Source organism: Clytia hemisphaerica, unplaced genomic scaffold (assembly GCF_902728285.1).
Source record: "Clytia hemisphaerica strain Z4C2 unplaced genomic scaffold, Clytia hemisphaerica genome assembly, whole genome shotgun sequence".
Classification (NCBI taxonomy): Eukaryota; Metazoa; Cnidaria; class Hydrozoa; order Leptothecata; family Clytiidae; genus Clytia; species Clytia hemisphaerica.
This window is the reverse complement of record NW_027104184.1, coordinates 1,298,173-1,323,936: the sequence shown is the minus strand read 5'-3', so window position 1 is coordinate 1,323,936 and position 25,764 is coordinate 1,298,173. Positions and strand designations below refer to the sequence as shown.

The following is a 25,764-nucleotide window of genomic DNA, read 5'->3' as shown; positions in this document are numbered from 1 at the left end:
ACGTCCCCTCCAGGGAGGGGTGCTTATTCGAATTGGTGGCCTAGGCTTATTTCCAGGATAAGAATTTCTCTTTGAATTTCTCTTTGTCTTGCGATTAAGAATAAAACTCGATAGAAATTGTCAATTGGATTTTTCCAGTTTTTCTTTTATTTATCCTTTTTTGAAAAATCAACCCTTTGAAACAGTTAAGTTCATAGAGGAGGGAACAAATGTACAGGTGGGAAAATTCCTCAAAATAAATAAACGTACAGGTCCTAATGAGGTGCGTACATGCAGGAAATTAGGCACAAAAGAATTAAACGTACATGTACGTTTATTAGGCACCCAAGAGTATTTTATTAAAGTTGATTTGATTAAAGCCTGAGTTTCCAAAGCTCAGAAAGTCTCTCAACAAGGGTTCACACACAGGCTTTTTAAAACATTCTGTATCAGATTGATCTACCTGCACCAAGCTCTATAATTTTAGAACTTTTATATGTTGAGGTAGTTTTTGTTTTTTCTAAAATTTGAGCTAGGCTAGATTTTTATGGTTTTGTCTCCGGTTAAAAATAACAATGGACAATGGTCGGGGCAGGTTATTCAAACTGCAGTTGGTCATAATGTCAACTTTCCTTGTTTATTTCAACACCATTCTTTGGAATTTGGAAAAATAGGAGGGGAAGGAAGATTGCTGATTGACTTACAGTCCAGAGAGGAAGAAACTTCTTTTCAATCAGTGATTCTGACCTTTCTATTACTCTATGTTTAAAGGGTGGTGTTTAAATTACATGAGGAATGTCAGACCAACTTACAGTACTCTTTAATGCCCCCTACATGATGTGTTTGCATCAACAAGTATGGGAGTTATCTGAATCAAGTTCTAAATCCCAAGACTAAACAGGGGGGGGGCACGCAGTTACTACAAGACAGTATGACACTTACTACCGTGGTGGTACTGTATTCAGAAGTTATGAAAACAGTTACTACACAGTGTAGTAACTGCTGTTTGGGGGTGGTGCCAAACACTAACGCTAGCACTTTTGGTGTAGTAAGTGCTTTATGCATTCCCTAATTTAATTCTTTTTTAAAAGAACTTTCAAAATTTTTCACCAAAAATGAATTTTTTTGTGAAAAATTCTTTGTTAAAAAAAATATTTTTGTTATAAATGGACGAAATTTTTCTCAGACCCAACTTTGAAATTATGTTTTCCCTAATTATCATTAAAATGTTCTCAACAGCTGTTAACCAAGTAAATTAAAAGAAAATCTAGCACAAAAATGTTGAAAAATAATTGCAATTTAGGGTAATTTCGAGCATGTTTTTGATGATATCACTCAAAAACAGGGGTGGTACCTGGAAATCTTTTCTGAAAACAGTTACTACCAAGGTGTAGTAACTGCAAAGGGTGGTGGTCCTGAAAAAAAGTGTTGAAAAAGCACTTACTACACATCATGTCTTGTAGTAACTGCGTGCCCCCCCCCCCTGGACAAAACTTTTTAAAACAAAATAAATGTGCAGCAGCCAGCCAATTAATCAACCAAATCTTTACATTGCATTTTGCTTCAAACCTTCAACAAAGGTTGCTGGAGACAAGACTGACAACATTTAATTTTTTTTTTAATTTACACTTTAGCAAAGCAAAATCTATTTGAAAATCTTTATTGGTAGATTGATGGAGAACAATTAAAAACCAACAAAGATGCAGAAAGTTGAAATCATAAAGGTAAGTCAAAAACACACTATATATTATCATTGTTTATCACTGTAAGAATTTTACACTAGTTTGAGTAAAGAAAACGATTTAGTTTAATTTCATACTCAAAGTTTCATGCCATCCAGGATTGCAATCTTCAGTGAAATAAACGTTTTTTAAAGCTCTGTTATCATTAACATTGAGCACTGTTATTGGTTTTGGCTAACACAAAGCATATGTAAGAATTTTACATACATTTTAAGGAAGAAGTTTTATTAAGTTTGGATTTGCTTTGACAAAAAGATTACTGCAGTTGTTTATTATTATCAAATATACAGTAGATCTCTTGACTTAATTTTGCCTGTTACAAATCATTTCCTACTTTCCTACATTCTAGATTGAAAATGCTGGGAAATTCCAGTGCCGGTCAGACTTGGATTGTGAGGCCTATGCTGACAACATGGCTGATATGTACACTTATTTCATGGGAAATCCTACCAATGAAAAACTTTTTGTTCCAAAATTGGGTGAGGTATGCAAATCATAACATTGAAACTTGATAATTCTCTATATTCTTCCTTCATGTTCCCAACCAATCAAAAAGTAGGATTATTTTGCTGGCAAAAATAATAAAACTTAAATTGGAAACAAAATCTAGTGAATTTTAGAAAATTAAGCAAAATAGAAAATTATCAAGAAAAAAAGTAAAGAATTTATGGGTAAAGGAAAAATATAACATGAATTTCTCTAAAACTTTGAAAAAATACTAAGCAGACTCTCTACTATATCAATTTTTCTGATTTTAGTATCTGTTACTAAGGCTCAGAAGACGACCTCATTTATTTCTTCTTTCAAGGTTTATGCATGCTATACTTCTCTTGGAGAAGGTGATAAAATGTGGTATCGTTGTCTAGTAACAAAACTTTATAACAGCAAAAGTGGATTGATCATGGGGTAAGCAAGTTCTGTTATTTTTCAGTGACAGCATCTATTATCTAGATTTGAAATGGAAATATATGTAACCAAACATTAGCACTCCATTATGTGGGGTAATTTAGTACTCTTCTGTGCTTTATTGGACCTACCTTGGAGGTCCTATAAATTAACCGATGTCCCTCCGTTCGTTCGTCCGTTCGTTCGTCCGTCCGTCCGTCCGTCCGTCCGTCCGTCCGTCCGTCTGTTACCAGCTTTTCTCGAGATTGGCTCATTAGTTTTTTCTGATTTTTGGCACAATGATGCAAAATCATAATGCCCAAAATGTGACGGAGCCCGATTTTCGAAAAAAAATCATTTCTGGCCGAAAATGCCGGAAATATGCCGGAAAAACCGTTTTTTTGGCATTTTCTCGAGATTTCATCATTAGTTTTTTCAGATTTTTTGCTCAAAGATGCGTATTAGCAATGCCCAAAACATGGCAGAGTCCGATTTTTGAGAAAAATTCTTTTCCGGCCGAAAATGCCGGAAATATGCCGGAAATCGCCGTATTTGCAGATTTTCATCGGACTTTTTCCTTCTGTATGTATGTGTGTTTGTTTGTTGGTTTGTTTTTTGTGTGTCACTTTCGTTTTCGCAAGCAATGTTTTGTTCTTTCAAAAGATGACTTTTGCTTCTTGCTCCACAAATGTGTTAAATCAGATTGGCGCCGTTTTATAAAGACTTTGTTTTGATTGATAGATTAGACTTTTTCTTTTTTTTTTTTTCTTTCTTTTCTTTTCTTTTATGTTTTCGAATGTAATTATTAACGACCTTATTTGATTTGAGACATTCGAATTCTTTTCAAAACAAAAGAAATCTTTTAAACAGAATCTGTTAAAGAAAAGAACAAATATAAAATAAAATTGATGCTTGGTTGGGCGATTTGGCGCTCTTTGACACGTTTTTAGCGCATTCTATAAGTGCAATGTAAATTTTTTTTCGCCTGCGGCGCTTCGTTTTATTTTACGAATTTTTTCTAAACTACTATCAACATTGAGTTGCGAAAAGTCAAAGCAAGAGAAGTGATCTGTATCCACAAGGATTTAAATAAGATGCTCAAAATGAGAGATTGATCGAAACTGCTCGCTGTGGTTTTTGTGGTCTTATGCGGACTAACTTTCTCCTTTTTAGAATATCTTTTAAGCTGTTTGACCTTTCTTGCACCAAATTTTTTTGCCTGCGGCTCCAGAATTACAAAGAACCCTTATTCCTGCCAACTTTCGAATTTTTGGGGCCTCTTTCAGCCATTGATTTTTAATGGAGAGTAAAGTAAGACTAGAAATTAACAAGGAAATAGATATCAAGTTATCATTACCACCACTTCGTATAAATAAAAGTTTGTTAAGTTCCGCGCGTTACTTTCAACCAATCACTGCTCTTACAGTTTAATATTTTCACTTAATGGTAGAGGGTGCAAATAAGGACAAAAATACCAGGGGTGCCAATTTGATAGTCTGCACCACCAAAAAAATTAAGCCAGGCCGCTACTGGTTAGAACAACAGCAACATTAAAAATACATTCAAAAGGCGGTAAAAACTAAAATTCTTTCCCGATTCTTTCTTCGTAAAAAGGGACCTTTAAACGTGTTTGTCGATAATTATTTTGCTGTAAATCTAAGTCATTGTTGAATTTAAGAAGTTATGACGAAGTTATTTTATAAAAAGCAACATAAAATTGCGCTATCACGCTTTTTTGTCTATGTGTCCTAGCTGCCTTCCGGGGGGACTATGGTTGCGAGCTGACTTTCTGCCCTGCCCCTCGGACCCTTAGCAGAATAAAGAGGAGAAGAAACAAGGGAAATTGTGTGAATTTTAATTCACTTTTTGGAACCAAATTTCTATCGAGAAAAAAATATAATTGCAAAGCCATCTCGGACGTCGCTGGTCGCTGGTCGCCGGTATGGTGTAATTTGGGAATGACGCCCTTTCTGCTTTCTGATCATTTTTACCACAAAAATCTTTTTCAAAATATGGTTAAAAGATACGTCACCCGGGAGGGATAGAGTCAAACTTTGAAGAGAATTCTTCCTATTAATTTTGATTTCTTCGTGTTTAAGCCACCTTCCCAACATCCAAAGGACTTTAAATGCGTTCAGCAAACAGCTAAACCGGCGTGCGACGCCGGGTACCGGCTAGTTATTATTATTATTATTATTTATAAACAAAATTTCTTAAAATTTTGAAAATAAATATTTCAATATGATGAAAAAAACAATTCAATATGCGTTGTTAAAAAAGGTAACGGATTAAGTAAAGGTGTACTTGGAATTCCCGTCCGTGTATACTCAACATCGTCCAACCCCAGTAGCCCTCCCACCTTCCCAAAATAAAAATGGCAGTTACAATGAAGCTTTGAGCTGCTTTGAGCTGCTTTGAGTGACATGCAAGAAAAGTTGAATATCCAGCTAAAACGTTTACCATCCCATGAATCTAAAAAATTAACGGTTAAACTTTAGTTTGCCCTCCTCCGGAATTCGCTTTTTGGTCTAAAGGCCGGTCTCCACTTACTCTCGGGTACCTAATAGCCGTCCCCCCCGCTAATTAATTTTTCGAAAATTTTCCACGCAGGACATTCTTATATTCCAACCCCCCCCCCCACTTATTAGTTTTTGGGAAAATGTTTTTGAAAGTTCCTTCTTTTGTCCTTATTCTGCTGTATTAGCCTCCTATTCAAAAATCTTCCACCCAGGACATTTTTATTCCAACCCCCCTGCTTATTTCAATCCCCCCGGCTATTAGGTACCCGAGAGTACGCGCGCTGCAATCGCACTTTTTGACTTCAATCCTTTTTGCTTGGAAAAAAGATTACGTCATAAAAATGTAGCGCGCGCTGGGAAAAAAGTTGAACACATTCTTCATTTTTCTTTTGACCAATAGCCATAGACCAGTTTTTATTTGACGTCAGTTAGTCAACACGCATTTTGTGCAGTTCTTCAAAAATGGTTGAAATTTAGCAAAATCAAAAACATGAACGAAAAAACCGACAAAAAGCAAGAAAAACAACCATTTGAAGAAGCTAAACAATACCAAACATGCACTCCCACCTCCTGCTCAGATGACGATGACCAAAACCGTCTAAAATGCCGAAAATGCCACCGCATGGTACACTACGAGTGCACACAATTACCGCTTTATCAGCTGCAAATTTTTGCCAACACTTATAACGAACAATATCTATGTCAGAATTGCGTGCGGATAACACGATCTCTAATGAGTAAAATAGGTGAGAACTCGTATCATATGATGCAGAGGGAGATAGAGAAGAAGGACGACGTCATTAAAAAGCTCAAAAACCAGCTAGCCAAGAACCGCAGCCTTAAGAACGATATCAAAAACATCTTAACCAATAAGATGGCTGACTTTGAAATAAAAACCAAGCAGATTATAAAAGAAGAAATAAAGCAAACGACGAATTACATAGAGAAAACATCAGAAAAAACATACGCTGAAATAACTAAGAAACACAAGGATAATTTCAAATCAGCAGTAAGAGAACACCAACAAGAAAACAAGAATGAAGAAAGAGACATCGAATCAAGAAAACGAAATATTATTATACATGGAATGGTGGAATTAGAGGTAGACAACAAAGAGGAACAACAGGAACAGGACAAAATAGATATTGAAGGTATACTAGGTAACATTGGCGTTCAAGATATCAAACCGTCCCACCATCATCGCATTGGACAAAACCAAAAAGGGCTACATTGGCGTCCAATCAAGTTGATCTTAAAAAGTATAGAGGAAAAAGAACGGATAATGCAAAATCTGCATAAGCTGAAACGATTCAATGAAATTGGTGGCTTTAGCATCACAGACGACTTTACCATCAACGAAAGAAAAATCATTAAGGATATGTGCCAAAAGGCGAACAAAATGAATTCATAAAATGACGATTTCGTTTGGCATGTAAGAGGAAGCCCTAGAACAAACCTTCGCCTAGTTCGAAAATCTAGGACAAAGACCAAAACAACGTCTTCTCTTCTGTCCATATCTTCTGACGACTGGACGACAGATGAAGAATTAGACAATTTATAAATCTAAAATTATTTCGTAGAGGTCGATAGACCTGTGAAATATAATTCTATGAATAAAATAAAATAATAGCGTGGAAGCTTTGCTCGGAAAAGTGCGATCGAAGCGCGCGCAAGTGGAGACCGACCTTAAAGGGTCTTCAGCAAAATAATGGGATAATTAATTCGATTTACATTTTCATGGTCATTCTATATTTACCTTTGAAATAAACATTTGTCTGGTTGAAGAAATTATCTAGTTATTTATCATTAATAAATTCAATAGTTTCTCTATCCTACTTAGGGAACAATTTCGGGTAATTAGACGAATTTCCTCACAAATTTGTCAAATCTGCAAAAATTTCTTTCCATTTATTCGAAATTTTTGGTCATTTGCCAAAATTAATTATCACTAAATTTAACAAAAATAACTTGGCATTCTTTCCCCCATAATATCTTCTCTAATAATTAATATATTTCGATCTCGTCTCTTTGCAGTTTGAAGAATATAAAATGGGAGCCATCAATAAATCGAGTTCCAACTCTCATTGAATAACTTATCGGGGAAAACTTCGTCGGGGAAAATTTTCGTCGGGGAAAAATTCGTCACTTACTGGTAGTTGGTAAACGCATTAAGGCCGGGGAAAATTTTCGTCACTTGGCCGAGATTTCGTCACTTTTCCCCGACGAAGTTTTCCCCGATAAGGTAGCTGTCCTCAATACGGTTAAATTCAAATGAAACAACGAGAACCTCTCACAAAACTATCATTCGCAAAATTAAACACTTTCACAATTAAACACTACAATTTATCACAGTTTTATTCTCTAGTTTTTAATGAGCGTCAATATTCAATAGGGAATCTCATAAACTTAAGTATCATCCCTAATTGAGCATAGTTTTTCCATGGAGTTCAAATTTTAGGGTATTGTCAATTTTTCCATTTGGGAGAGGGTCACACTGTGTCTAGAACATTGGGGCATACTTCTCACAGACGCCCCCTAAACGCCCATGAGCTTGAGATGGAACGGAGATGGGTGATATCGAAAATTGCTGTATCGCATCTACTGCAACTATAATGGCGGATTCCTTGATCTTGGGTGGTGCATCCGGCTTGATCCCGGCATTGCATCTTTGACATCTGTTCAGCCATTGGGAGGATAATTCTCAGCTTGAGGTTTACGGCGATACTCGTTCCCAGCACCAACATGTTTCATACGTTTTGCATTGAAGTACTCTCTTGTGTTCTGCCGTGGCCGTAACAACATGACGTAACATTTTCTACCGTACATCAAAAATAGGGTGACATAACAATTGATGGTTAGGATAATGGCTCCTAGGAGTTCCTTATCGCTGTGTAGACGACGGAAATAGGAAATCGGGAAACTAACGCTGAAGGAAACTGACGTGATTAAGATAGTGTAGAACAACGACATTGCTTCATTCATGATGTCAGGTAGCTTACGGCAACGGTACGCTTGGGCGGAGCACGTCAGCTGGAAGACGGTTAAGAGCAGAATCTGGATATACTGATGAATCAGAGTATTGCAATGGTTGAATCTGACCATAGATAGATCATCAGTGTACGAAACCATATTTGGTGAAATTTGTAAGGAAGTTATAGCTAGACAGCAATTGGTCAATATTAACAGTACAAAGACTGTAAACGTTTGGAGTACCATTGTTCGCTTAATTTCCGTTGCATTCAGTTTGATTTTAGAAGCGAAAGCTTTGACAAGTTTCTGCGATTTAGTGTAGAGACAGGAGACGTGTAGAGTGTAGAGGATGCTTAGAATCAAAATTTGTCCTATACATAATTCAATGTCGAGATATGGTATTATATGGAGACATCCGGTGAAAAAGAAGATTGAAAAGATACTTCCGAGATGTAAGAACGATAGGAATTTGTCTGATGAACGCACTATCGGTGTATTGCGTTTCATCACAAACAAAATTAACATAAATATGGCTAGTACACAACCTAATCCTGACGAAGTACATAAAATCCAACGTTGTTCATCGTCAAACAGAAGCGGTTTGTTTGTATAAGGGTCAACGCAAGCTGTTCGTTTGCCGTTATCTATACTGAGGACACCAGTGCAAGGCGTGCAAGATCCATCACCCGTACCAAGTTTGATTGTATTTTCCGGACAAAGCTCGCATCTTGTGCGATGCACTTCGTCGAGTAATGCATTGGGGCTATTCAGAAGACCGTATTTCGGTTGGAATCCAGGCAAACAATTTGTAGACGGACATTTGAGCTCAGTGAAGAAAGCATTTTCCAAGTACTGATTGGTTCTATCATTAGCATTTTCAGAAACGGATTCGAAAATATAATCTAGAAGCGGTAACGTATATTGGCGTTTTAAATTATTTATACTTTCGCTGTAAACTTGCGGTAATAGACTATGAATACTGTCTTCAGGATTGCGACTATGTGTATGCCATTTTAGGATTGTTAAAAGACGACGTACATAATCTAACGTCATAATGCGTTGCTCATCTTGGGATTGCAACTCGTGGAGGAATTGTCGCCGTCTATAGAACATCTCGAGCACGTTATAATTGTCACCATATGCCGCTTCCATTTTAATGTCTTGAAAAATAATGGTTCGATTTTCAAGTGGTTTAATTTCGTTTTTGTATTTGAACAAAGAAGCAAGTCCAAACAGGGTTGTATCTATGTAAGTATCCCCAAAGAAAATAACAACGGAATTATCGACTCCAGGTGACGTTAGAAGAGGCATGATTTTGTTGCTTAAGAAAATTTCAGGGAAATCCAGAAAATGTTCCTCGATAAAATCTTTGCTATATTCAAGAAGTAAGTTAATGGTTTTCTTTTTGAGACAATATTTCTTCGTGTTCTGTAAGTGATCATAAGTTTTCTGAAAATATTCTTCATACCGTGTTAACACACCGTGTTCATTGCTTTTGTTTGATGATTGAACATTAACAAAAGTAACGTCATATAAACCGAATCGGTGTAAAAAATCCGTCACTTGTAGGGTGTAATCCGTTATCATGAAAATCGGGTAACGTTCGTCGCAGCCCTGTGGGATACACAATCGAGCGACGAGTGGATAAAGACTGCTGACAATGTCTTGTATGATTTTTGTCATTTCTTCAGTCACATGAGCGACTATGAGAAAGATGTTCTGTTCGCGATATATTGGAGACCGGGTTTTATTTAAAAGTGACCCACTTTTCGACTCCTCAGCCTGAGTAGTCTTCTCTGTTTCAATACCCGTGGCTGGCTGAAAGAAATATTTTTGGTCCAGGAACAATTCTGTTAGAAGTTTGATCAAAGCTTCCGTGTTATTACAAACGCTATAAGGAATGAAAGTGTTAGCTATCATGTTACTCAGCCTATCACGAAAATCACTGATCATACGTCGAGACTTCAAATTAAATTCGGCGTCGGTGTTGGAATTCGACTGATGTCCGTCGTCGTCCGGACATGCGGAAAAAAAGCCGATAATCAGAAATTGCTTTAAGATATGATCTTGTGCACCACTTTCTTGTACTGACGATCTGCTTGTAACAAACATCAGCGATTGGAAAAACATAAGAATGAAAAACATCATTACCACATATTGAACCATGGTTTACGTTGATATTTGCGTTGACGTTAAAGTTACACGTAAGTTGACTTCACTCCTCTAACTCTAACTTCACTCCTTATGGGAGCTGGACCAATGAGACGCACTTGATGGGCGTTTTTGGGCCGTAGATATTGAATTGTTAGCTTCCTGGATAGAAGCTTTAGCCTATCAGGTGAGATCTACTTTTTAATAAATTTTTGTGATAGCCTTAGATTTGATTTCCAATCACAAAAAATGTCCGATGAAAGTCACATTATTCAAGAATTTTGTAGAATGCTTTTATACCTCTGATGTTAGCCAATGAAACAAGCTTATGTGTCCTACATAGCTGTTTTCGGAGAAGATTTAAGATCTTGTTAGTATATCTATAAATATAACCATGTTATGTCTAATGGCTTCAGTATGGAATTATATGAAATGGGCATTGATGTTTATCTTCGCGGATTTTCTTGTAAATATAAACATTCTAAATCTCATTTCAAGCTATTCCTCAAAGATTCTTATCGAAAAAACGTTGGCTAGAGATTGTTTAATAAATCTTCTCTATCACATATTGGAAATCTTCTTTTTTCGTGAATCTGTCAAATTGGTGAAACTCCAGAGATTCAAAAAGAGCGTTTTTTGGACCTACCTCCGGGTACCCCGATGGAGGTCCTATAAGTATAAATTAACCGTTGTTCGTTCGTTCGTTCGTTCGTTCGTTCGTTCGTTCAAAAACATTATTAATAGCAATGCCCACCATCAAGCATGTTTCCACTTTCAATAAAATTGTTTTTTGAAGCCGGAACTATTTAAAAATTGCCGGACAACCTATTTTCGCCGGAAAGACAGTATTTCTTGAATTTCTCGAGCTGTACTTTATATTTTTTTGTAAAATTTTACACACTGATGAAAAATGACAATACCTAAAATGTGACGGAGCCCGATTTTCAAAAAACATTTCTTTCCGGCCGAAAGTGCCGGAAATATGCCGGAAAAACCGGTTCTTTGACATTTTTTCGAATTTTCTTCCTTAGTTTTTTCTGATTTTTTGTAGAAAGATGCGCATTCGCAATACTCAAAACATGGCCGAGTTCGATTTTTGACAAAAAAAAATCCGCTTGAAAATGCCGGAAATCGCCGTTTTTGCAGATTTTCATTGCACTTTTTCCTTATATTTCTATGTTTTTCACACAAAAACATTATTGATAACAAAGCTCACCATACCATCAAGCAAAATTCAATTGTCAATAAACTGATTTTTGCGACCAGAACTTTCTATTTTTTTTCCCTACAACCCTTCCCTCTCCCCCATCAACAATCAATGATGAATTTATTGCGTTATGTATTTTCACTAAACTCTATGTTTTCTGACCGATTTTTTCATTTTTGGACCTACCCCGGTCCTATAAATTAACCTACTCAATTTTTTAATGAGATAGATGTTTTTTTTTTGCTCACGAAGTCTTGAATATGAAAGATTATTTCAAGAGCATGAAATTTTGGTTTCTAAATGTTTTTTTTTGTAATAAACAAACGACTAATTTTAATAGAGCACTATTTGTGTTCTGAATGATTGTTTAACGGTCATGCTCACGTAGATATCAATTATATTTGTTAAATGCATAACCAGGTAGGTCCATAAAAGTATCACTTGTTATACTTATTTCAAGTCAATTCGCTCTTCAAGTGAACACCATTCTTTTCCCGCTAAAATATGTCACAATATAATAAAACTTATTCCTTTTATAGTGGTTTCCGCACAGTAGCCAAAACTAGTTTTTTTCGAAAAATTGTTTATTCACCACCTCCCCAGAATAGTGAAATTCACCAATAAGTGAAAGTAATTTGCAATAATTTTATTTAATTCAGAGTATTTTTGGTGGATGAAGGTGAACAAGTTTGCGTCACAAAAGCCAGGTAAAAAAAAAACATTTTAAGATATCAAACAAAATCTTTTAATTGGTAGACTCTGAACAGCGGTAAAAGGTCATTAACCTATTATAAATACCATCACTCTGTTACTTCAAATATTAGTTGATTTCACATGCACGAACTAGCCCCAACTAAGAAAAATGTTTTAAGGCAGCATGGGTCACAGTGCTACCGGTACAGGACCCGAAAATTGAGCAATCTAGTATGATGCCAGTGAACTTGATGGGTTAAAACAAAATAGTATGCACTCTTTTCACAATAACATGTTCAAAACTGTGTTTTCAAAATGTTTTGTATGTAACAAACACAGTATTAATCATAAGTCACTAATTTCCAGACTGTTCCAGAGTCTCTGAGGTGAAGAACAAACTATTTTTAGCTTTCAAAACAGCTCGAAAAGATTAACTAAATTGATATTTCTTTATCACTTCAATTATGTTTTTGGATACTGTCGTCAAAAAGATTTTTCCTTTTAAATTCATTACCAGTCTCCCCTAAAGCTGACCGTGCTGCAGTTTAGACGGCCCACTTTTTGCCCTGCCTATTCAAAATGTGAATTAAAGTTGGCATAAAGTGGGCTGTCTAAAGTCAATGCATTGCTATCTTTTGACGTCAATGCAATGACTTCTTTAAAATATTTTCCAAGCAAAGGTTTTAACTGCCAACTTTGTGCCAACTTTGTGCCTACTCTAACAATTAGAATAGACAGGGCAGAAAGTCGGCCGTCTAAACTAGAGCTTATTATACATCTTGAGGAATAGTGTATTTACTTCATTGCACGTTTATAAAAAGCTATTTTCTTCATTTACAGAATGAGGGATATACCTGATCGATTCAAGAGTCTTCCACACCGTGTTATGAAATGTACATTGGATGATCTTGTACCTGTGACCCTCAACTCTTATAATGCTGACCTTGAAATGTCCCTACAGTAAGCCTTTCCACATTATATTGTGGAATTTAATACTCAGAATATTAAAAAAAATTATTCTTAATTACAAGATTCTTTTTTCAAAATATTTTTTCTTTGATTTCGGTGATGAATTGTCTGTTTCTTTTTAATGCTTCTTGTTTTTTTGCGTACAAACTTTCAGGAAAGCAAAGCATTGGGATCCATCTGCCACAACTTTCCTTGAAAACCTTCTGAAAGGTTTGTATTTAACTTTCACTTTCAATACATACAATCTTAATATACTAAATGAGTTTATGAAAAATGTCTGTAACGCTAGCCCAGTAACATATTAAGGTTTCTAAAATTTGCACGCCGCAGCTGGAAAACCTATCCTCCTTCGATACAAAAAGTCTCGCGCTAAGTTTGACAAGCGTAGAAAACTCGGATAGAGAAGACTCTACACTGCTATTTGTAAATTCGCAATCTGCACAAGAAAAGGGTTTTCAATGTCAATATTGCTCAAGAAGCTTTTCTACTAAAACTGGTCGAACAAATCATGAAAATGCCCACGCACGAAAAAATCGAGAAGAATCTCCTGCATTGGTGCCAACCGCAGAAGTTACGTCATGTTAGTCAATGCGAGCATAACAAAAAACCACGATACTGTATCAGCCGGTTTTGCAGACGACCTGACTGCAGCTGGAAAAATCGACGAGCTTTTGTTTTGGTGGAAGCAATTATGTTCACTTGGTCCCGATTTTGGCTATTATCCTGAGGCAACAAAGTCATGGCTCATCACCAAGCAACGATTTGAAACAGCTGCTAGAAGTACCTTTAAAGATAGCAAAGTAAATGTAACCGTTGAAGGAAAAAGACATCTCGGAGCAACGATTGGCTCGGAGGGCTATAAAAAGTCCTTCGTCCGGGAGAAAGTCAAGGAACTAATTGACCAATTAAAAGTCTTGTCAAAAATTGCCCAGATCGAACCGCAGGCAGCATACACTTGCTTTACGGCAGGTTTCAAACACAAGCTAACATACATGATGCGTACGATTCCCAACATCGTAGATGAGCTAGCGGAGTTCGATTTTGTTTTGGACAACGAGTTCATACCTGCCATAACAGATGGTATTCATTGTTCTCCCATCGAGCGGCAGCTGATTTCACTCCCAACGAAAATGGGAGGTCTTGCTATCCCTATCTACACCGAGCTGTCCGACCAAGAATTTGAAAACTCGATCAAAGTCACTCGAAGTCTCTCAAATGCTATCCTTCAACGAAAGCATTTTCTTCACGAATACAACGAAAGCCACGGCATCAAAAGAGAAATCCGTTCCGAAAAATCCAAGAGACAAGAAGCAAGACGGAAAACCATCATCGAACAACTTCCGATCCACCAGCGAAAGGCCGTTGAAATAAGCTCCGAAAAAGGTGCTTCTATCTGGTTGACGACGCTACCTCTTCTTGAAGAGGGGTACAATATCCCAAAGAACGTATTTTGGGACTTGATTCGCCTTCGATACGGGTGGAATTTAAAACGTCTACCAGCCAAATGCGAGTGTGGTGAAACGTTTACGATTGAACATTCACTGACGTGCAAGAAAGGAGGATTTGTTTCACTTCGTCATAATAATTTACGAAATTTGACGGCGAACCTTCTGAGTAGCACATGCAAGGATGTTTGTGTTGAGCCAGCTCTTACACCTCTCACTGGAGAGGAGTTTAACGAACGCTCAGCTATTGTCTCAGACAATGCACGTTTAGACATTAAAGCACGGGGTTTCTGGCAAGCAGGACAGTTGGCCTTTTTTGATATAAGGGTGTTTAACCCACTTATTCATAGAATTATATTTCACAGGTCTATCGACCTCTACGAAATAATTTTAGATTTATAAATTGTCTAATTCTTCATCTGTCGTCCAGTCGTCAGAAGATATGGACAGAAGAGAAGACGTTGTTTTGGTCTTTGTCCTAGATTTTCGAACTAGGCGAAGGTTTGTTCTAGGGCTTCCTCTTACATGCCAAACGAAATCGTCATTTTTTGAATTCATTTTTTTCGCCTTTTGGCACATATCTTTAATGATTTTTCTTTCGTTGATGGTGAAGTCGTCTGTGATGCTAAAGCCACCAATTTCATTGAATCGTTTCAGCTTATGCAGATTTTGCATTATCCGTTCTTTTTCCTCTATACTTTTTAAGATCAACTTGATTGGACGCCAATGTAGCCCTTTTTGGTTTTGTCCAATGCGATGATGGTGGGACGGTTTGATATCTTGAACGCCAATGTTACCTAGTATACCTTCAATATCTATTTTGTCCTGTTCCTGTTGTTCCTCTTTGTTGTCTACCTCTAATTCCACCATTCCATGTATAATAATATTTCGTTTCCTTGATTCGATGTCTCTTTCTTCATTCTTGTTTTCTTGTTGGTGTTCTCTCACTGCCTGATTTGAAATTATCCTTGTGTTTCTTAGTTTTTCAGCGTATGTTTTTTCTGATGTTTTTCTCTATGTAATTCGTCGTTTGCTTTATTTCTTCTTTTATAATCTGCTTGTTTTTATTTCAAAGTCAGCCATCTTATTGGTTAAGATGTTTCGATATCGTTCTTAAGGCTTGCGGTTCTGGCTAGCTGGGTTTTTGAGCTTTTAATGACGTCGTCCTTCTCTCAATCTCCCTCTGCATCATATGATACGAGTTCTCACCTATTTTACTCATTAGAGATCGTGTTATCCGCACGCATTCTGACATAGATATGTTCGTTATAAGTGTTGGCAAAAATTTGCAGCTGATAAAGCGGTAATTGTGTGCACTCGTAGTGTACCATGCGGTGGCATTTCGGCATTTTAGGACGGTTTTTTTCATCGTCTCTGAGCAGGAGGTGGGAGTGCATGTTTGGTTTTGTTAGCTTCTTCAAATGGTTGTTTTTCTTGCTTTTTGTCGGTTTTTTCGTTCATGTTTTTGATTTTGCTAAATTTCAACCATTTTTGAAGAACTGCACAAAATGCGTGTTGACTAACTGACGTCAAATAAAAACTTTGAAATCGCGCTTCCACTAAATCGCGGCGAGAGGTTTTAGTCACGTGACTGAAGTGCCTAATAATAATATAAGATAAAAAAAATAAAATTAGATATTTGCAATTGTTTCACTGACAATGGGGTTACCCTTGTCTAGTGAATCTAATAGTTCTTTCTGCGACCTACACGATCGACTTCCTCTAATACACATAGCAACAGCGCTTATTAGGGAGAAAGAAATCTTTCTTCGCAACCACGTAACCATTAGAGAGTAGGTTGCCAAGTAGTGTACTTGCCAAGCGATACGCCAACCAGAGCCTCAAAAAGTGTTTTGAAATAAACGAAAAGGAGAAAAAGAAATCTTATGGTGAACCTATTCTTCAAATTGAACACGGTTCGTTTACTCCCCTTGTTTTCTCCGCTACTGGTGGAATGGGGCGAGAAACAACAAAATTTTACTCTCGTTTAGCAGAGACTCTCGGTGAGAAAAAGAACATCACCTACTCTCTAATGGTTACGTGGTTGCGAAGAAAGATTTCTTTCTCCCTAATAAGCGCTGTTGCTATGTGTATTAGAGGAAGTCGATCGTGTAGGTCGCAGAAAGAACTATTAGATTCACTAGACAAGGGTAACCCCATTGTCAGTGAAACAATTGCAAATATCTAATTTTATTTTTTTTATCTTATATTATTATTAGGCACTTCAGTCACGTGACTAAAACCTCTCGCCGCGATTTAGTGGAAGCGCGATTTCAATGTTGAGACGGGGTTTTGGTTTTTTTAGAAAATGTATGCATTTTTAAATTGAAATTTCGCAAGGTCTCCTTCTAGCCTTTAAAAAAACCAATAACTGTAAAAAAAAAAAAAAAAAAAGTTACGTCAATTAATGTTGAACGAAACCTGACGTCACATACTCCAATCGAACAAGAAGAAGTTCCTGTCTGGGGCAAGCTGTCGAAGCAAGATCTCTGTCAAATTGCTGATTCGATGTACGAAGAAATCGTGTACTTTCGTAAAAATCTATTCCTTGTACCATCTGGAAAAGCGGGGAAAGACTACATAGAAGAAATGACGAGACTGATCAACTTCTGGAACAATCAATCTGATGATTTCTCAGCATCATCAATGAAACTCCTGATGTGTATGCCATCAATACTCCTCCAAAAGACTCACGCACGATCCAAAGCTAGAGAACACTCAGAAACGCTAGCTAGGAGATTGAACATCTGGAAAGAGGAGACTTTGATAAATTGTTGAGGGAAACAAGAGAAATACAGAAACGTCTCCCCGAGTTGACGCTTTAAAGACTAAAGACAAAACAAGCCAATCACACTCTTCACGAAGCACATGTTAAAGGGCAACATCTCCGCGGCAATTAGAACTCTTGAAGATACAGCTTCAAGTGGTGTCCTGCAACCAACTGGGGATGTAATAAACACTCTTAAATCGCTTCATCCAAATGCAAACGAACACAACCGACGATCGTATCATCTCGAAAGAAAGAAGTAGTTCCAGTTGACCCAATCATCTTTGAGTCCATTGATGGGACAATGATTCGAGAGGCAGCCATTAAGACGAAGGGTGCTGCTGGACCATCAGGGCAAGATGCTGACCAATGGAGACGTATCCCTTGCCTCCAAGAACTATGGCAAATACAGCTCTGATTTGAGGGAAGCAATGGCACGCATGCTGAAAATCTTATGCCGACAAGAAGTTGATGTTAAAAGACGATCAATTGAAGCTGTACTTGCTTGTAGATTGATACCTCTAGACAAAAACCCAGGGGTACGACCAATTGGAATTGGAGAAGTGATGAGACGTATCTTCGGCAAAGTTCTGATCAACACCATCAAGCCAGATATCCTTAAAGCAACTGGTAGTGTTCAAGTGTGCGCTGGACAGCAGGCTGGCTGTGAAGCGGCAGTTCACGCAATCAACCAACTATTCCAAGAAGATGAGACAGACGGAGTGATACTAGTGGATGCAGCGAATGCTTTCAACAGCATTAACAGAAGATCACTGCTCCACAACATCAAAATATTGTGTCCAGCTATGGCTCAATATATTCACAACTGCTACCACCGCCCATCAAGACTTTTCCTAATGGGAGGAAAGGAGATTGCATCGCAAGAAGGTACCACACAAGGTGACCCTACAGCAATGCCAGCATATGCAATTGGATTAATGCCACTGCTTGAGATCCTCCAAGAAGATTTGCTGACACAAGGAGTTAAAAATGCTGCATATGCTGACGACCTCGCTGGTACTGGGAAGCTTCAAGCCCTGAAGAAGTGGTGGGATGACGTCAATGACTTAGGACCTCTCCTAGGTTACAACCCAAAAGCTTCCAAGTCGTATTTGATAGTGAAGGAGGAGAAGCTCGAAGAAGCAAAGGTGCTATTCAAAGACACAGGAATCAACATCACGGTTGATGGACACAAATATCTTGGTGGTTTTCATTGGTCAAGAGGGTGGCCAACAGGAATATGTAAAGAAATTGATAGAAAAAATGGCAAGCTGAGCTCCAAACACTGAGTGATATCGCAAGATCAGAACCACACCTCGCCTACTGTGCATTCGTTGGTGGGTATGTTAGCAAGTTCACCTACTACCTACGTGTGATGCCCGGAATTGAGGAATATCTGAAGCCCCTCGATGAAGTTATTGACAAACATTTCATTCCTTCAATTACTGAAAACCATCACTGCAGCACCGAAGAAAGACTACTCTTGTCACTACCGGTGCGTATGGGAGGATTGGCCATACCCATCTTATCATCTCTGGCGAAGGAAGAATTTCAAAACTCCAGAGAACTTACAATGAAGTTCTCCCAAGACATCATCGAACAGAAACCAGTGTACGAAGTTGACAACAGGGCAGCAAAGTCTGAGATCAAGAGAAAACGGAAAGAAGGAAGAACAATCATCCTCGAAAATCTCCGCAGAGAAATGACACGTCAAGAGCTGAAGCGAACGATCTTGCTCAAGCAAAAGGTTGCATCCAATTGGTTGACCACTGTACCCCTGAAATCTGAAAATTTCAACCTATCAAAAAGAGAGTTCTTCGACGCAATTGCCGTCCGATACAGATGGAACATGAAGCACCTACCATCGACATGTGCATGTGGCAATCGTTCTCTGTTGAGCATGCACTTTCCTGCCCTAAAGGAGGGTTCATCTACCAACGGCACACAACACTTTGAGGGATACAATTGCTCAAATGTTGAATCAAGTGACACATGATGTCGCTATCGAACCAATGTTGGAGCCGATCACTGGCGAACGCTTAAACAAAGGTGCGATCACGACTGACAACGCGAGAGCTGACATCAGTGCTGGAGGCTTTTGGGTTCGTGGACAACGAGCATTTTTTGATGTAAAGGTATTCAACGCCTATGCTCTGAGATACACAGCCCAAAGTCTCAAAAGCGCTTTTGCGTCAAACGAACGGGAAAAAAAGAGAAACTACAACGAACGAATTATCAAAGTTGATCATGGATCATTCACTCCGTTGATATTTTCCATGAATGGTGGAATGGGTGTAGAGGCTGAGCACTTCTTTGGAGCGCTAGCTAATCTACTAGCTGATAAGTCAGATTCTCACGCGTCTCAAACCAAAAATTGGATCAGAACAAAAATTTCGTTTGCTTTAACGAGATCCGTCGTAACATGTATTCGCGGCACACGAACACTAAAACCAAACCTTAGGTTTGATGAGATTGACTTATTAAATAATAATATTTTGAAATGTTAGCTTTTCATAGATTTTAGTACTTAATTTTTTCACCGTATTGACCATTGCTTTTGTTTATGCTTTTGAGTTTGGCATGACCCGCTAGGTTGTGCTATTTCGACAGTTTTTCGATTCAGTTTTCAGTTTTGTTTGTGTCGTGATTTCATTTTTTTTTTCTTTATTTAACTAACTTTGAATTTCCTAGCTCTACGTATTTTAAGCAATTTATATATTGTAACGTTTCAATTTAATATTTGTAAACGAAAAAAGTTCTGACGTCAATTTCATGAAAAAGTACTGTGACGTCACAAAGTTTCAAATAAAAAGGTGTGGCATTTTTGTTGCACGATTCCGAATTATTTTATATCAACACACGCAACAAAATCCAACATTGTTGTTTGATGATTAAACTTCGTCTAACATTATTTAAAAAGGTTTCAATGTTGGTTGCATTGCATATGCGTTGGTCTTAAGCTGTCCGCATATTAAGCCAACAAACGGGAAAACCTTCAGTGCTCAATCGCAAAGCGCGAGTCTCTCCTTCACAACTAAGGCTTTTTCTTTCCTAGAAGCAACCCTCTCACCAACTCAGACACCTTTGGGCGTCTGCAACGACGGGTACCCTCGATAATTTTGACAGAGTCACTATGGCATTTCATTGAACACAAACTTCCGTTATCTTAAAAAGATATATCATCGAGGCTTACAGACACAAAATTTTGACTAATGTAGAAAGTTTAGAAGTATAATTTTTATTATTGTATTCGGCGGCATTTTAAGCCAAAACGATGTCAGAAATTAACCCACATTATAGTATTTTAAAGGCTTTTGATGTGCAAACAAAAGCGTTAACCGGCGTTTGCGACGACGGGAACCGTCTAGTTAAATTCTAAGGGGATTGGTAATGAATTTACAAAGAAATGACGTCAGAATTTGTTGTCTTTGAGATTGTTAATGCAATGACTTCAGATGTTTTGACGTCATTACTTATAGTAAACTTGAACCCAGTCTCCTCATGGTCTCTCAGGTTGATACGTATATTAAGTGTTTTTTTCCTTGATGTGTTTTTTTATTGAAATTTTTTATACAAAATATTCAATGCGTTACAAGCAAGACAGTTTGAGTTTGTCTAAACCTTTCTTTATTTATCAATAGATTCACAACCAGCAATCACAATACACTCACAAGATGAGGAAGGAACCATGAACGTTACCTTGTACACTGTAAAAGGGAATGCTACACTGAATGTCAATGAACTTCTTCAAGAAAAGAAATTTGCAGTCAAATCTAAGGCTAACTTAAAACCAAGCATATCCAAACTGATGCCAGATATACCTGATAGTGTAAACAAAGATCTCAGATCGCCTACTCCACTCCCATCAACACCGTTAGGGTATCAAACACCTTCAAAGGAAACAACAAAGTCGTCAGTGTCTGTCAGTACTGCTGATCAATTTACACCCGATGTTTTGATGAAACGGAATAAAGAACGCCAAAGACAAATGGAATTGAAAAAACAGGAAACCAATCAATTCATCAACAAAGAGTGTCAGGACTTGCTTGATTTATTACACGGTGACACATACTCTAGTCGACCAGCAGTGCAAAATCCTACCAAATCTAAACATTCAGATCAGAATACATCAGAGACATCAGATTTTTCTGACATTGAGTCAACTCCTTTACCAAAAGACGCTTCTTACAAACAGGCCCAAAGATATTCCAGCATAGCTAAGGAACAGGTCGGAGAAAACGTCCTAGCCAAGCTTCTTGGAATCAAACCAGTAGCCGAGAAACCTAAAATGAATAAAATTGAAGAGTTTTTGAACACTGAAACACAACAATCTCAACCTTTTGATATCATAACAGACGATTTGAAATTGAAAACGTCGACAGGGCCATCCCATTTGACTGTTCCTTCTCAACTGATAAGAGCCATTGGTTCTTCTTCGAAAAGGAAATCAAAAGACGCTACACAACTGGATGTTCTTGTTTACGGCAAAGAGAAGCGCGAGCCGATTATGTCTCTGGAAGCACTTAACCTACCCGACCCCATAGTATCATATTTAAGGACATTGAGTTTTGACCGGCCATCACAATTTCAAATGCACATGTGGCCAGCCATTCTGGCAAGTAAAAACGTTGTAGGGATAGCTGATACATATAGCAGTGGAATTTCAAGGATTTTGTCTTATCTCCTGCCTTTGATACGGAATCTCATCATGGACAATATCACATATCCTGAGTTAGGGAGAGGAAATGGTGTAAGTAGGATCATAGTCTTTATAAAAAACACTGGTCTGAAAGCTTAATAACTTTTTGTTAGCTTTTCCTTTTGTTATTATCAAAAGATGAATATCAATTTGCTCAGTTTTTGATCACGTTACCAAGTAAAGTACTCATCTTGGCATTGGTTTAAGATTTAATCACATGATCAAAAAGCGAGCAAAACAAACTAATTTCTCAACGCAAGATCAAGTAAGAAACAATGAAAAGAATCAAAAGGCTTCCAGACCAGGGTTTTTTATACGGACTATGGTGTGATGGTTGACTGTCTTCTTCAGGCTATTTTCGAATACAGTTTGCCACCCTCTATTTCGATGTTCAAGGGACCAATAGTTTTCTTCGAATTTTAAGAAAGATTCGAAATATAGAGAGAATGCTACATTACTTTCTAGCTAAATGGGGGCCAATATTTTAGCTCGAATTACAGATGTATTCGAATAATAGAAGTTCGAAATAGCGAGAGTCTACTGTATTTTGACTTTTTATATCGATTGTAATCGGAAAAAAATTAAGTAAAGTTTTTATGTACTTCGTCTTATAGTCTAAAGTCTTAAAATGAATTCAAAAGTGATAATAAAGAATCCTGGCTAATTTATTCGCTAAATTATCACAATTTCATACTTTCTTGGTTTAAATCTAAAAGAAACTTTTTAGGGGTGGTTTCAGTGCGATTTATATTATTTGAATCAATCACTATTACTCAGACACTTCGATAAAGTAGCTAGTCGAGTGGTGCCAAAATCTTTTCACTTTTTTACGAAAAATTACGTACAATTATTTTTCTTCCGTCAGCCTTACGTCATTATATGTGTCAACGAATGGCAAGAAGCTCAACTTGTGTACGATCTATGTGAAAAACTATTGGTGTATTACAAGAAGAGGTTGCGTGTTGATGTACGGTACGGTGGTATGGATAACCGTGGTCAAAGAAACATCCGAATGTTGAACGGCTGTGAGATTCTGGTCACTACGATCATATCCTTGAATGAAGCTATCGAAGCTGGATACACAAACCTGAACAGATTGTGTCACATCGTTTTCGATAACGCTCATAAGTTGTTTGAGAATTTCACGGAAGATGTACAAAAGTTGATGTTGAGTTATGAAACGGTCATGCAAAATAATAGTAATTTGACTGTCAACCAGATTATTGTTATCGGTATGAAATGGTCGTTCGGTATTGATTCCTTCATGCGACAGTGCATAAATCCATCACCTTTGGTGATTATTAGTAACAAGATTGAAGCAGCCCTCTTCGCAAAAGTTCCCATTACAGTGGAAGTGTGCAAAGCCAACGATCGATTGGAATACCTGACAGGTATGGTTGTTCTCTTCATATAACATATTTATATTCTCTTAGACCATGTTCACACGTTACGGTTCCGTTTTGTTCCGGTATGGTTTTCGTTACGGATCGAGTGTGTTTATATTGGTATCGGAACGTTTCGGAGCAAGAAAACAGAGCGATTTTGCTCCAATGAAAAAAGTGGAGCGAAACCGTTTTCGATCTGTTTTGCTTTGTAACGTCTTCTTTTTTGACGTTTCGAATTTTGACGTTCACACTTGTTTCGGGACCGTTTCGTTTCGTTTCGGAACGGAACTGTAACGTCTGAACATGGTCTCATTCAGTACTTGGCCTAGTTTTATATAGGCACCACTGATCTTTATCAAACTCAAGCTATATCCGTCATCTTCTATCAGAGTTTTTTTGAAAGTTGTACCCGGAAAGAAGCCATTGTAAAGTTGAAACTCTGCCTAAACGGAGATACATAACAAATATTCAAGGAAAGTAAATCTAGCGCTCTCGATGCATTACACGTTTAATTATATTTCTGTACATTGCTCCGTGTTCACAGATTCAGCAAGATTTATCTGATATTCCGATGGCGGATTGGCGGCCGCCCACGCTTAAGCTCTAAAGGAGCGGGTCAATTTCCCATCGGACAGGAATGGTAGTCAACCTTTGATGTGCCGCATCCCCAGTCGGGTTCGACTGCCTTTGCGGACAAAGCTAAAAATATTTCGGTTGGACCCGCCAATCTCCGAAAACGAGGGCTGCGTTACCAGACCTCCCGCTGCAAAATCCTTGACGCGGTCTTTCAAAATTCCGTAATCTAAACTTTCCAGATGTTGAAAGTTTTCCCGACCTGCAGAGCTTTAGCGTGTCGGATGAAAATTTCGCTATCTGGGTGCTGGATAACAGCAAGATCATCTGAGGTTTGTCTCAAGTTATCTCACCATTTAAAACCAAAAGTACAGCGTTTCAGTCCTAGACATAATTATATTAGAATTCGAAACGAACCTTAATCAAACGATATCGCAAACATCTGAGGACTGATCTTCGAGGCTGATAACTTTGAGACAAACCTACAAAAATTGATCTCTTAGGCTGAAATATTATCATTCATAAGCGATAATTTCAAAACTATCAAATCTGATTTTTTATGGGTCTTATGAGGGGATCAATCTTTGATAATGTTTATTGCGATCGCGTGATTTTTGATGAGCAAATTTAATTTTTGAAAACAATGTTACCAAGCTTATGTCGCGAAATTAAATCATGTATCTTTCTACATTGTTTTTTTTTCTCTAAGGTTTTTTGGAGACTGATGTTCGAGAAGAAAGCTCTATCATCTTCACCAACAGTGCCAGAACTGCTGACGAACTTCAGCAATCTTTGAGATCGTACAGTATAGCTGCAACCGTTATCACTGAGTTCATGCAACCTACAGAAATCAAAGATGCCAGAAGTGCTTGGAATTCTGCCATCAAATCTAAAGGAATGAACGTTTTAGGTAACCTTTCTTTTGTTATATATTAATGAAAACATTTAGAATAAACTTCCAGGACGTTGTTTCAGCACAGGGATAACATGAAACAAAAACTCCAGTAATGTAGCACCCTTAAAATCATTAACAACTTGCATGGCTCCATTACTCGAACTTTTCAACCTCAGACCCCTTATCTAGATTTCTCTTTAAATTTGAAAAAGCTTTCTGGTACCTTCAGTTAACTAACCCATAACTCGACGAAATTTAGTTTCCCTGTTTGAGTTATGAGCGAGTTTGTGTATCAGAGAATATCGAGGGTAACGGAAAGTGAAGTTGAAGCAAAAAGTCGACAGTTGTACGGCTCTATATCGCCTTTGCCCACCTACATAGTCGACGATATTACGGTGTTTTTACCGTCGTCGAGAAAAGTGGACATCAATTTTGCTTTTATACCCTCTCCTTCGATTTTCTCGTATACATAAACTTGCTATTGTGTTTCCACTGTGATAATTACAGTTCCACTTTTTACGTTTCAGTACTCAGTGATCAAGCTTCAGGAGCTGTTCGCATTCGTAACGCTTCAGTTGTTGTGCATTATGATTTCCCAAACAAGAAAGATTTTGGCAACAGATTGCTCTGTCTACTGAATAATATTCAAGAAAATGTAAAGCTAAGCTCTTGTCGTTTACATGACTGAAGGTTAAATTTCAAAATTAGTCCCTTACAAAATGTTTTACTGTGGTGGTTATTTTTGAGATTGACATTGCCCTTTTGTCATGTAGAGGAATACCTTATTACATGAAAATAATTATGGAAGTATTTAACACGAATTGAAAAATTTCGTGTTAATAAAAACCCCTTAATTAAAACCAGCCGTGGTGTCCTTGAAAAAGC

The 25,764-nt window shown here is 37.6% G+C and overlaps 1 protein-coding gene across 1 annotated transcript in view; it reads left to right on the top strand.

The window, feature by feature from the left end:
* Positions 1-1,611: 1,611 nt before the first annotated feature.
* The window catches only part of LOC136814829 (putative ATP-dependent RNA helicase TDRD12), an 83,382-nt gene continuing 59,229 nt past the window's right edge, over positions 1,612-25,764 (top strand). The window contains exons 1-10 of the mRNA XM_067071258.1: positions 1,612-1,703; positions 2,071-2,205; positions 2,530-2,627; positions 12,113-12,160; positions 12,987-13,106; positions 13,270-13,325; positions 20,969-22,077; positions 22,892-23,417; positions 24,694-24,894; positions 25,407-25,534. Of these exons, the coding sequence (XP_066927359.1) occupies positions 1,680-1,703; positions 2,071-2,205; positions 2,530-2,627; positions 12,113-12,160; positions 12,987-13,106; positions 13,270-13,325; positions 20,969-22,077; positions 22,892-23,417; positions 24,694-24,894; positions 25,407-25,534 (2,445 nt within the window). The 5' untranslated portion in view covers positions 1,612-1,679. The remainder of the gene's footprint in view (positions 1,704-2,070; positions 2,206-2,529; positions 2,628-12,112; positions 12,161-12,986; positions 13,107-13,269; positions 13,326-20,968; positions 22,078-22,891; positions 23,418-24,693; positions 24,895-25,406; positions 25,535-25,764) is intronic.